This window comes from Cheilinus undulatus, linkage group 13 (assembly GCF_018320785.1).
Source record: "Cheilinus undulatus linkage group 13, ASM1832078v1, whole genome shotgun sequence".
Lineage (NCBI taxonomy): Eukaryota > Metazoa > Chordata > Actinopteri > Labriformes > Labridae > Cheilinus > Cheilinus undulatus.
Window position 1 is genome coordinate 18726257 of NC_054877.1, and position 13582 is coordinate 18739838.

The window sequence follows — 13582 nt, forward strand, 5'->3', positions numbered from 1 at the left end:
TTACCAGATAATGCTGTATGAGCCATTGCTATTCTAAGAATTTGGCTTTAATTTACAGCATTTTCACATTTAGAGTGTTAAACTGATGAAGCAGTTCTTTTTTCACGTGGAACTGAAAGAGGAACCATTCTTTCACTCTTTAACTTTTCATCCACACTTCAATTCAGCAAAGCCGCAGCAGCTGTTCTTCAGGGTAAGTCTCTCAGAACATGTACTCTTCATATCAAAAAGTAAATTACCTTATCATTGTTCATTATTTTATAATGTTTCATTTAAAGCTGAATTCTGTTGTCTGCTCCTTTATAACAATACCAACCTGACTTTAGCGCCTATGTTCCTTAGGAAACCTACAAAAGCAAACATGGACATGATGGGGGATGTGAATGATACTGGCAATGAGGGATTTTTCTGTGATGAGACGTTTGACTTTAATACCCTCAGTGGGGCCTTCTTTATTTTTATCTTCATCTTAAGCCTCATAGGCAATATCCTCCTTTTGTGTGTTCTTGTCGTCCACGAGAACCTGAAAAATGTCACAAACCTCTTCATCCTGAACCTGGCCTGCTCCGATTTGATCTTCACCATCACTCTTCCATTCTGGGCCGTCTATCACCTCCATCACTGGGTCTTTGGCGACTTTGCCTGCAAGTTTGAGACTGCTGCATACTATGCTGGTACATATAGTAGCGTCATTCTGATGACTGCTATGACTGTGGATCGTTTCCTGGGAGTGGTGCTGCACAGCCGGCCGATCAACCCTTTAACAAGGCAGAGATGTGCAATAGTTTCCTGCGTAGCTGCCTGGGTTATCAGCATTGCTGCGTCTGTGAGAGATGCTTTTAGAGCAAAGGTGCTAGACACATGGAACAATGAGACAGCATGTGAGCTTTTTGAGCATGATGTCAGCCTGGGATATTATCTTCAAATGTCCCTGCTCTTCATCTTCCCATTTGCCATCATAGTTTTCTGCTATGCTGCCATCCTCCGAACAGTCCTGCAGGCTTCAAACAGAAAAACATGCAGGACTGTAGTGGTGGTGTTGTGTATTGTTGCAGCCTTCTTTATCTGCTGGGGGCCTTACAATATTATACTTCTCATTGCATCTTTTTACGAACCTGCAGGCTGCAATGCAACTGAAGTTTTCTACATGGCCTACGACATTTGTCGTATCCTTGCCTTTTCTCATTGCTGTATGAATCCTCTGCTGTGCATGCTCTCACAGAAGTTGCGCAGAGATCTCTTGCAACTTTTACACTGCAACAAAACCTCAAAGTACGTCCCAGAGAGAAGCAATGGCCAGAGCACCTCTGTAATTCAAAATGTAGCTTACACAGCAAAGAGCTCAGCTATTATGTTGGATGCACCGTCCAAGTAGACTCTCACTTTTGAAACAGGACACAGTTCAAATGCTGTGGTGAAATTATTTAATGTGAGTTTTATTTTTCAATTAAGTGCATCACCTTCAAAAATACAAATGTTCTGTTGTGTTTTTGTCTTTAAGCTTGTTCTATTTAATGCCAAGTAAATGACAAATACGCTGAAAGAAATTAAAGCATATAATGTGTTGTTTTAACTTACTTTAAATCAACATTGCTGTGCTATGACTTTGAATGAAAATAGGGTGGGATATCATTTTCTGTTTTCAGTTCTTCTAATTTATTTTTATCAGATAAGTTAACATGCAGGAATTTTTTACATTTTCAAATTGAGGATGTTGTGTCAATACTTTATTTGGGGGAAAGTCCCATGAAGAGTGAAGTACTAACTAAGAGCAGCATAGGCAAAGACACGGTGTTGAGACTGTTGCTAGGAAGACAATTTCCATTTGACCACTTCTGAAAAAAATGTTCAAGTTTTTAAATTATTTATAAAATATTGATATAAACATGAACTGGCAGTAGATAATAATTATTCCTGTTATTAATCTTTCATAATTTCACTTTAATTTATGTTTCATGCAAGTATATTTAATGGTTTTACTTTATATTTCTCTGTTTTTTACTTTCTTAAGTAAGTATCCCTTGACATTTTTACCCCTAAAACCATGAAAATTTTCGAATGCACAATGAGTTTCTTTTTTTTTTTAAGATATATTTTGGGCTTCTCATGCCTTCATTGATGATGACAGTGGATAGATTAGAATAAGGAACTTGTTAGCCTTGTTTATCCAAAAATGTATGATGGATGCATCCCCCAAGTAGAAATTTACTTGTGAAACTAAACACAGTTCAGATACCGTGTAATTATTCAAAATCAGTTTCATTTTTTGTCTTTAAAAATGACTTAAGATAAATTTATTTGATCTTAAGTAAATGACAAATGTGATATAGCTGGAAAAAAAATAAGTATAATGTTTTGTATTAACTTACTAAGCTCTTTAAATAAAATTTGCTGTGCTGTGACTTTGAATAAAAATATGATGGGATATCATTCTCTGTTTCAGTTCTTCTTCTTCTTCTAATTTATTTTTACCAGATATGTTAACATGCAGGAATATTGGAGGTTTTAAAATTGAAAATGCTGTGTCAATACTTTCTACGGCTGAAAGTCCCACAAAGAGTGTGAGTACTGACTAAAAGCAGCATAAGCGAGGACATGGTGTTGAGATAGTTACTTGAGAAGACATTTCCTCTTTAACCACTTTTGGAAAAAAATGTTAAAAATTTGAAATTAATTTGAAATATATGGACATTAACAGTAGATAACAGTGAATAATAACAGCTGTTGATACAAAAATGTATGTTGGGTGCACCCCCATGTAGACGTTCAATTTTTAAACTGAGCACAGTTAAAATGCTGGGCAATAATTTGATATCAGTTTTTTTAATATAGTGCATATTACCTTAAAAAAGGCAAATACTCTGTTGTGTCTTTGTCTTTAAGCTTTTTTTTTTTTAATCTCAAGTAAATGACTTATAGGCTATAAGCTGAAAGAATAAAGCATACAATGTGTTGTTTTCAGTTCTTCTTCTTCCTCTTTGTCTTCTTCTTCTTCTTCTTTATTTTTACCAGATATGTTAACGTGCAGGAATAGACCCGGCTGCAGAAACAAGTTAGAGGGGGGTAATACATTTTTGGGGGGTGGCACACCTATTCAACCTAAATTTTATTTGCTTCAGGCTGAACAGTGGCATTGTGGCCACTTCTACAGTGCTGATCATCATTTTTCTCTCCCTAAAAAGAGGCAGTTCATCCCAAAATCTAAAAAAAAAAAAAAAAACAACAGTAGTGTAGTGCTATGTGTCAATTTATTCAACTCAAAAGTCAAGCATTTATGTCAAGAAGAACAGCAACAGGGGCTGCAGCGTGCAGAGAGCAGCACCATACAGCTTCACTTCTATTAGAAACATAACCACTGATGTCAAACTGAATACTGGAGTAAACATTCATGCTAGGAGAGATAGCGACAGCTGCTGGGGAGGAAGAAACATGAGTGACGACATCAACAACACCACCACCGAGGTTCACAGTAACATTACAGCTGCGACGAACAGCAACAGGCCAGCACAGGCTTTTTTTCCCCAGAGAAAAGGCGTGGAGGAAAGCTCTGCATGAGTGGTCTTTAGGGCTTTTCTGTGCCAAAGTCAAGCTGCAATGGCCTGTTGCTGTTCCACGCACCTGTAATGTTACCATGAACCTCGGTGTTGTTGTTGTTGTTGTTGTTGACTTCGTCAACTGACTAAAAAACAGCATAGATAAGGACACGGTATTGAGACTGTTGCTTAGGAGGGCATTTTCATCAATCACTTCTGAAAAAATGTTCAAATTTGAATTTATTTGTAAAATATGGATATAAAAACAAACTGACAGTAGTTAACAACAGCTAATACCATTAATACTCTTTCATGGGTTGACTTTAACTGATGTTTGATGAATGCATTTTTACTGTTTTCTTTATATTTCTCTGTTTTTGCTTCACTTGACTTTATCGCCCTAACCCATGACAATGTCCTAAGACATGACATCAACAGCTCAGACAGTTTTTTAAAACTGAATTTTTCTCCATCGATCCAGAAATTACAATTGTTCCGGGCTTTGATTTTGAAGGCATGTTTTTTACGTACCTAACAAGTGGCAGCCTCCAGTCCTGAAAACTGAAGCCAATGCAGAAGTGCAAAAAAATTGCAATACCACGAGTGTCCACTTGAGGCTGGCTGAACAGCAGAAGTCCCAGCTAGACACCTGTTAAACAGCTGGTTTTTACACTAGAAATAAACTGGTTTACAGCCTGGTTCAAAAAAACCAAATGTGTCATTGGCTAATGTTGTCATGTGCTGTGATTGGGGGGGGTTTGAGTCTGTCTATGTAAGCAGACAGCTGACATCACACAGGGTTTGTCCAATTCTTTCTACAGTCTATGGTATCTAGCCATAACCCAGGTACACAAAACATGCAGAGGGCATCCTGAACTCACACGGGCGTATCGGCATAAATAATTAGCCCTGGAGAGGTCATGTAGCACCACTGCTTTAAAGTGAAAGATGTACAAGGTATAATACGTAGTTTAAATGGCAAACATGACATTTTTGGCCTTTTAAGTAGTTTTGTGGAAATGGGATGCTGCCACTCACCACCGACTTAGCCTAGCTTAGCAGTTTTAATGCAATGTTAGGATGTTAAAACTACTAGCTTATTTCAGCTATAAACTGCAATAACCAGCTAACCCAGCTATTTGACGCTTGAACAAACTTTCCCAATTATTTTAAAATGTTAGCATAGCATTTGGAAATCTTAGCCTTCTATTTGATTTAGCAAGTTAACTAGCCTGCAATGCTCATTCTTTCAGATGACATTAGAATAAACAGATTGGTTGTTAAATCAGAGAAATGCTGGGTTATGATTGGATCATTGTACTTTGGAGGATATCTTTAAGGTCACCCAAGAGCGATCAGTCATTGATGAGTTTGTGAAATACTCCTGTATAATAGATTTGTTGACATCAATGAGCAGCCCACACTGAAAGTATCAAAGGATAAACAAAGTGAAGTTTGATATAATTCAACTGGTAGCTCCTACTTTAATAAATTAATACCTAAGATCACAACTTAATAGTGGTTTTACTGCACCAAACACATCTACCCACAAGGTGGCAACCTAAAGGAATTTAAGCAGAGATGATGGCTATCTCCTCAGGTTTGTCAGGTTTCAGGGAAAACTCAAAACGGGAGGACCCAAAATGCAGATAAAAACAAAAGACTGATTTAATGAACAAACAAAAGAACTTACTATAAAATAAATCCATGAAAATCAAAAGTCCATGAAACAAAGCAAAAAGCGCAAAAAAGCACAGGCGGCACGAGGAAAGCACGAGGAGATAACACTGGGACTAACAACAGGGAAGCCATCTGACGAACCCACACAGACACAGAGAGACACAGAGCTTAAATACACAGGGAGTGATTAACAATGGAGGACAGGTGTGGACAATCAGACACAGGTGAAACTGGTGAAGGTAATCAACAAGGAAGGAAACTGAAGCAGGAAGCAAAACTGAAATCACACACAAGGGAAGACAACTACAAAATAAAACAGGGAACAGAGAACATAACACAAGAAGCAGACAAAGACTCAAAACTGGACACAAGAGGCCAAACTACAGGAACACTGAAAACACAGGAGAATACAAAAACTGAACATGAAACACAAGGGGTAAATCTAAACAAGAAGCACAGGGAGTAACTAAACAAAAAACACAGGGAATGTAAAACTAAACATGAAGAAGGGAATTACTAAGCCAGAAACACAAGGAGTAAAACTAAATATGAAATACAATGAGTCAAACTAAATACTAGAAACAGGGAATTAACAAAACATGAAATACAGGGAATTACCTAACATGAATATATACCAAATAACTAAACAAGAAACATGAGGAGAAAAACTAAACACGAACATGAACTAACATGAGGCACAAAATACACAGAAACTCAAGGACTACAAGAAACACCCAAGAACCATAACCAGAAACATACAACCTAGGAATCTTAAATACAAAAGTAAAAACTAGAAACATAGAAATCACAGAACAAACAAAGGAAAACACAAGGGCTCAAGGACTAAACACAAGAAATACACTAGAAAACTCATAACCTCACAAATCAGAACCTGGATCATGACAAGGTTAGTTTAGCTGAACTTTAAGAGAATTATTATGGCAAACAAGTGCTGAATGATATTGGTAAATCTGACATTGTACAATGCACACACAAAAGTAGAGACAGCATAAGAAGGAGGAGAGAGAATAAATGGAGTGATCTATTTCCTCACAAACTTTACCACTAAACTTGTGGCTCACGTTTGTGTGCTTCTTAATATCTTTCAATCCCTCAATATGTAGCCCAACGTCTAAGCTTCAGGATCAGACTTTGTGACATGAATAATATGTTCTATGATATTTTTGTTGCTCAAAAATAGATATGACAAGAGTCTTTCCCTATTTCGCTGGAAGAAACAATTATGAAAGCAGAATTTCTTCAGAATATGCTGCTGCTGCAATACTGCTTATTATGGCTGCGGTTAGTTTTTTTTCTTTCTTTCTTCTACTTTCTTTTTTAAAATCATTGGTTCCCAAATGGGGGTCCAGGACCCCATAAAAGGTGAGCAGAAGATCTCAGAGGGCCACAAGGCTTTGTCTCCTATGTCAAATTGAAGTTGCAAATATTAACCAATGTCATAATAAAACATGTTTTAAATACTTTATACTCATACTGCACAATTTATCTAATTGCAAGGGTGGACATGAATAATTATATTTACTCAAATTTCTGCTATTCAGTAGTTTTTTTGAGTACTGCTTTTAAAGATCAGTTATTTTACTTTTTAGGTTTCAAATTTTACTGGGATTATGGGAATTTCACACAAAATATTGAAATCCTGCAAGTCTCTCATAATGTGGGAAAATCCCACATAAAATGATAACGTTACAGTTTTTTTTACACTTCCTCTATATGTCATGTTGTCTGCATGGTTGAGGAAATAGTGGGTTACAGCAGATGAGTGACTGATAAACTCTTTCATCATCTCTTTTTTTCCTCTCTGTACTTATTTGCACGCACGTAGCATCACATGCTCTGCATCCTGAAATTTATCAATACGTTTTCAAAACAAATGTGACTATGCTTTTACTTAAGTATGTTTTAGGGGTTCATGTCATTCTGAAAGACTTGTTGTTCCAGACATTTATAGACAAATCTGTCCAAATGCGTGCATTCTGGGACGGCCTTTAAGGTTAAGATACACGTTATGATAGCCAGTATGATAGGAGATTTATATTCTCTTGTTGTTATTGCACTTTATGGAAAGATTAGCTATATTTCATTATACAAGCCCACCGAGTATCAATATTATTTACTCAGTACTTTATGTAAACTTTAAGTGAAATACTTTACTTTTACTTAAGTAGATTTATATACTGGTACTTCTACTTATGTAAATCTTAACCAAAGGGACTGTACTTTTACTTGACTACACTGGTCTTGCACTTCTTCTTATTGAAATTACAATGTCGGGCTGTACAAAAACATAATTACATCGAAAGCTGAAGTTATTTTTGTATTTAGTACTTGAATGGTGTAAAAAAGGCCTGCAGTAAGGGTTAGGCCTTAATTTTACAACAATGCCACGATCGCAAATTGTAGAAGTAACTTTGTTTTTTTTTAAAAAGGGAAAACTTTTATTTTTGAAAGCAGTACTTTAGAACTTAAGTTTTTGTGTTTTTTATGCTATTTTATAGTTGTATTTTTGAGTTGAGAAGTACAGATTTCTAAGCTATTATTATTCTCTGCATTCTCCTTGATAAACAAGAAAGTAGACTTATACTGTTTCTGTATCATATAGTAATCACAATCACAAATCCCAACATTTTCCGACACCGAATCATGTAGCAGTATCTTATACTGAAAAAAAAAATGTGTAGACGTGTTTTTTGGGGGGGTTATCTATGAAGCGATTCAAATCAAAGTTGATTTTTGACAGCAATGTATTTCTTTTTTATTAATGTGCGCCCTAGGGGCTAAGCTTTTATTTGCTTTTCAAGATACAAGTAGTGGGGGCCCTAAGGAAAAATACCACTATTGGGAACCACTGTTCTAAATTACATACAAGCAGGACCAATATTTTAAAGCAGAGTTACCTTGTCAGTGATAAAGATTAAGGGTCAATAAAATATAACACAACAGACTGCATGTTGTGTGATTAAAATCAGTGCCAGTCAAGTGCGCCAAACCTGACTATCCATGTGCTTTTAGCTGCTATTCTTAAAAAAAATAACACGTGCCAGAAATTCCATCAGTGTGGCCTTATAATTTCAATAATTACATCACTTTTTTCTCTCTTTTGTGGTCCTAATTTATAACTCTTTATATGTAATTTGTTTCTCCAGAGCCCTGTCAGTGTACTTGAACGTGGTTGAGCAGCGTGGCCCTGATGGCTCCACGGGGGGTCCAGGGAAGAGTGTATGGGGACAGCTCAGTGGGCCACTGTAACAGCACTCACATCCCTCTCTGGGGGTAGATTAAGCTTAATTAACTAAACCATCCAGCACGCTTGGATGAATGGATACAAGTCAAGGGCAGAGCAGTCGCGGGTGTGCTCACACATTCTCTGGCAGGCACTGAGAGAGTTTGTGCAGAACTGAAGCTCTGCTCTGCGTGTGCAGTCGCAGCTAAAAAAAAAAAAAGATAAAATTTGTGTAAGGCTACAATGAGAATGAACTGTTTTTAAGGTTTAAAATGTCATAAATACTACAGACCTCAAAAACATCCATCTTGTGCAGTGTAGAAAATAATTCTTCAAACAGTATATTTCAACAATATGTGGGCGTTCACAAACAGCGATTCCTCTTAGAAACATTTTCAAACTCCTTGAATAGCTTTTTACCTTTTATAGAAAGAGGTGGGATGGTTAGTACCAGAATTTTAAATCTTGATAACAGTGGAAATTTGAACAATATTAGTACCTACTTTGATACTAAAGCAACAAATAAGAGGTCACAGGGACCCAGTAGAAGTAATTTGTTGTTTCCAACAAACAAAAATTGGTAGCAAACTTCTGCACACTAAGTTACACAAGTGTTGCCAATATATGTTTGCATTTTAGACAACTTGCAGGAGTTCACTCGCAATTTTGATTGATTTGTTCTTCTCCTTATCATTTTTCTCAGCAATGCATGTAGTTAATTTAAAGTTTTAGTACTTTTGACAATGTCATCCATGAAGATAATTGAGATTGTGTACTTAAGGGTTAACAAAGTGCTTTGACATGTGCAGAAGCAGAGGAACAAAGAAACCAAACCCAACAAAAGACAAAGATAACAGAATAGTGACGCCAACAACATCAGCAGAATCCAAACAGTTCAAGAACCTTAACAAAAAGTGACCGAGATAATGATCCGACAGCTTCATAAGACATCAAGACCCAGACGTCACGAGAATGCATGCAAGCTAGGACGTCAAAGGACATCATTAGAGCACAGACATCCTAAAATACTATGCAAGATTTCACAGACATCACAAGAATGCAGACATTATTCTGACTTCACAGGTAGTGGTACCATTAAAGCAATAGGAACCTAGGCAACAAAGAAACCCAGCTACACAGGTTGAGACCAAAGGGATCAAAAATTGAGATGATGTGAGAAATTAAAAGAGAAGCCAAAAGGAATAAAAATAAAAAGAGAAGAGAATAATAAAGGCAATACAATTTGACGGGAGAAGTCAGTAGAACAGTAAAATATAAAAACGAACAATCTGGATAAAATAAGCTTAATAAATATAAAAGCAGATAAAAATAATAAATATGATTGCAAAGGTATTGAGAAGAAAAGCAAAAAAGAGATGTTGCATTAGGAGAGCATGGCAATAACAAAAACAACCAAAATGGCAATGAAAAACGCAAGTAAAATATTAAGCAGAATTGAAAATGCTAGAAATTCAGAAAGATTGAAAAAAACAAAAAAAAATAAAACCAAATAAGAAGACAATATGATCACATTAAAGCAAGCCTATAAGAATGAGTTTTAGGAAGTGATTTCAAAGATTTCACTGATTCTGCACACCTTATCTCCTCAGGTAGGTCATCCAAAGTTGAGGGGCCTTGATGGAAAATGTCCTATCACCTTTAGTTTTAAGCCTCAACTTTGGAACAACCTGGAGGCCCCCACCTTAAGATCTAAGGCCTAACCCAAAGGGGGTTAAAAATTTTGATATAAAGCTTGGATCCAGACCTATGTATTCTTTTAAAGTAATTAGTAAAATCTTAAAATCAGTTTTAAAATAAATTTACAAGCACTCAGCTTTGAAAAGCATCAAAAAATGACAATTGTAATTCAATTAAATATATATAGTTAAACAGGAGTAAAAGCAAGCAACATTTTAAGAGGAATTGAAAATGCTTAGAAATTCAGGAAAATGATGACCAAATAAGCGGATAAGACCACAGATCAATTCTCCATGCCTTAACTCCTCAGGCAGGTCGTTCCAGAGTCGAGGGGCCCTGATGGAAATGCTTCATCATCTTTGGTTATAAGCCTAAACCTGGAGCAACCAGGGAATAACCCGAGAATCTAAGGCTGCAAGCTGGCCCAATAGGAGTTAATAATTCTGACACCTTGGAGCCAGACCCATGCATGCTCATAAGTAATGAGTTAAATCTTAAAATCAATTCTGAAATCCGTTAAAAAGTGTCAAAAAATTGGACTACTATAGAGTGTAAGCTGGTTAAAGTAGTACCAAAATCTATCATTTGTTATTGATATGAACACAAAAACCACTGAGCACTTAAAAGAGCAGATTCAATCCTCCAACGCTCATACTGTATCTGGTGCAGTTTAAAAAACAACACAAAGCTGTTTTTTAAGAGGTCCAATATCTGTTTAATCCCATTTGTCCTTGAGTCAGCTGATAAGAAAAGGGCCCAAATTCAAAATTTTTGTTTCTGATTTTTCTATTGAAACTATATACAGCATTTATGTGATGGCATGTTATGGTGTTTGAGATTGGAGGGGACAAAAAACTAAACCAAAGAAATGTGAAAAGAAAACCCTGAAGCTCAAAAACAACAGGCAATATAAGGCATCCCATTTCTTATCTTTAAGTCAGAGTTATCTCATCCCCCAGATCATTTTCTTCACAAATGATGTTGTTGTTGTTCACTCCTGTTTTTAGCCACGAGCTACACAGCTGTTGCTGTTTTCTTATCGTCTCTGCTACTAGCCCTCCATGGCCCCAACATTCACTCCCTGCTCCTCTTTTCTCTCGGGCACCTCACCCTGCTTTCTCACATTGAGATCTCCCTTTTAATTTCGGTTATCTATAACGATAATTACTCGAGCCATATGTGCATTTAATTGATGCCTTGCAAATGTGTAAAGCGAGCGTGTGTATACTATGTGCATATTGCTAATAAAGTCTTATTGCCTGTTAATCTGGACTGTCAGGGAATTGCGAGCAAATCGATTAAGTGTGTCAGCCTTATCATTACAAACAACTGTTTTAGTGAACAAATATAGATGACTTAATCCTTGCTCGACATACACAGGCATGTATGACATTTCCCTAATGCACCTCATCCTGATTGAATTTGTCATGGGGATAAAAATGTTTTAAAAAAGGATTAGATGCGTTGCTTCACCGTTACCTCACACATTAATGCAAACACAATCATATTTGCTCCATACAAACATAAATCCAGAAGTGTGACAAGTTCATTCATAAAATGTGTCTGATAGACGATAGATCAGAAACAAGCAACCTCTCAAGCAGCATCCCTGCCTTTATCTTGCAGCTGCAGTGCTGCATTTGTCCACTAGAGGGAACTTTGGCATTTACATAATGTTTGTGTAATTATTTTAAAGCTGAGCCTGTTAATAATTTCAATTTTATTTATGTTCTAATCACAAAAGTGAAGACTAAACTGATTGATTAGTCTGTTATATATGTAAAATTGTTTTTTTTTTTGTTTGTTTGTTTGTTTTTTGTATTTAAATAGACATCTTAGGGCTTCTGCAGTCAATGTGAAAAAAGTTCAGCCCAGAGAACAAATGCTGCTTGTCTCTGCATATCCCACACCCTCCTATCTCTGTATTTTAGGGTCATCCTCCCCTACTTACCTGCTGTTATCAGACACAGAAACACAGTGATTAACTGCCATGGAGACTTAATTAACAAATCAAACATCTGGATAGTCACAATGAGCCCACTGCAAAGGCAAAGCTGCCTCTTACAAGACCGTCCATTTGATGTATCAAACCGTGCATCCTGATGTGTCTTGCTAAAAAATTTCCCATCTGGCTTGATTTGCGTCTTCACTTTTTTCTTACATTTAGACTTTCACAATTTATTCTTAGCTACAAGTATCTGATAGATTCTTAAGGCTAAGTTTGAGGATTGTGCAGCACTAGATGATAATTAGAGATGAGTTGAGAGAAATGACATGAGACCAAAATAAACCTCATTAAACTGCACAACACCAAAAACATAACATAGGATTATGACCAAGGGGATTGTGGAGCTAGATTTTGAACTAAAGGCATTAAAAAAGAGAGAGAAATAGCTGTACTACCACAACACTTCACTGATTTTATCTTCACTTTAAGTGTTATATTTCTTTCTTTCAAGAGAATAACACAATGTAACACAAAAAACTGCCATGAAAATGACAAAAGTGCAAATATATTTGCTAAAAAATAAAAAAGATAAATGAAATAAATACATTTACAAAGGAACACATACTTTTAAAACAGTGCAATATTTAAGTTATTTTATCATTTTCTTTTTTATTTAACAGTGAAGATTAACATGCTTATACATGTTTATACAAGTTGGGGGGAAATGTAGTATGGATGTGCAGATGCATCAGTTTAACACTGGTATCAGTTGACATCAGCTCCCGTTTAGCAAAGGCCAAATTATGTGGAATGATGGTGATCAGTGTTTATCTATTGTGCCATATCAATTTAGCATTGGCATCTGGTTTATATAGCTGCTGAATTAAAAAAAAAAAGAGATTCTTCTAAGCGCAGAAAAAGAGACCTGCTGGACACTGATCTGATATCCTAGTGAAATGTGAGAGAAAAAGTTGGCACATCAGAAGTGTTACACAAAACAAAGTATTCAATAAAACATTGGTACCTGCATTGGTTAGACCACTGAGTCTCAAGTGATCTTGCCACAGGACCCACTTCCAACTCCTTAATGAGAAATTTCAACCCACATTTTTGACAGTTGTGTTCATCTGTGTTCATCTGAAAAAGCGTTGTTTAGACCTTATATAGTACAGACCATGCATGACAAACAAAGACTAGAGGAAATACCCCAAAGTTTCCAGAAAATATTATACAAGACTACTTAAAGTTTGTGAGACACATTCCAGATAAAATTCCAACAAAAAGTTTCCCGTGAAAATCCCTGGAATATTACTGGAAACCTCCTGGAAAAGATTGTTGAAAGGTTTTATGAAAAGTCCTGATAATTACTGTCAAAAAGGCCAAAAAAGTTTCTAGTGAGACATTATATAGTTATATTTCTGGTAGCTAAAATATGTATAACAGCCTGTAGTTGGACCCGTCTTCTGAGGAATTCCAGGG

At 36.3% G+C, this 13582-nt stretch overlaps 1 protein-coding gene across 1 annotated transcript; it reads left to right on the plus strand.

Moving 5' to 3' along the window:
- The first annotated feature begins 76 nt into the window (after nt 1-76).
- Nucleotides 77-2420, plus strand: LOC121519745 (chemokine XC receptor 1-like). The gene is made up of 2 exons (XM_041802613.1): nt 77-193; nt 343-2420. Exon 2 carries the CDS (start codon nt 362-364, stop codon nt 1373-1375), a length of 1014 nt encoding a protein of 337 aa, XP_041658547.1. The 5' UTR covers nt 77-193; nt 343-361; the 3' UTR covers nt 1376-2420.
- The last annotated feature ends 11162 nt before the right edge of the window (nt 2421-13582 follow it).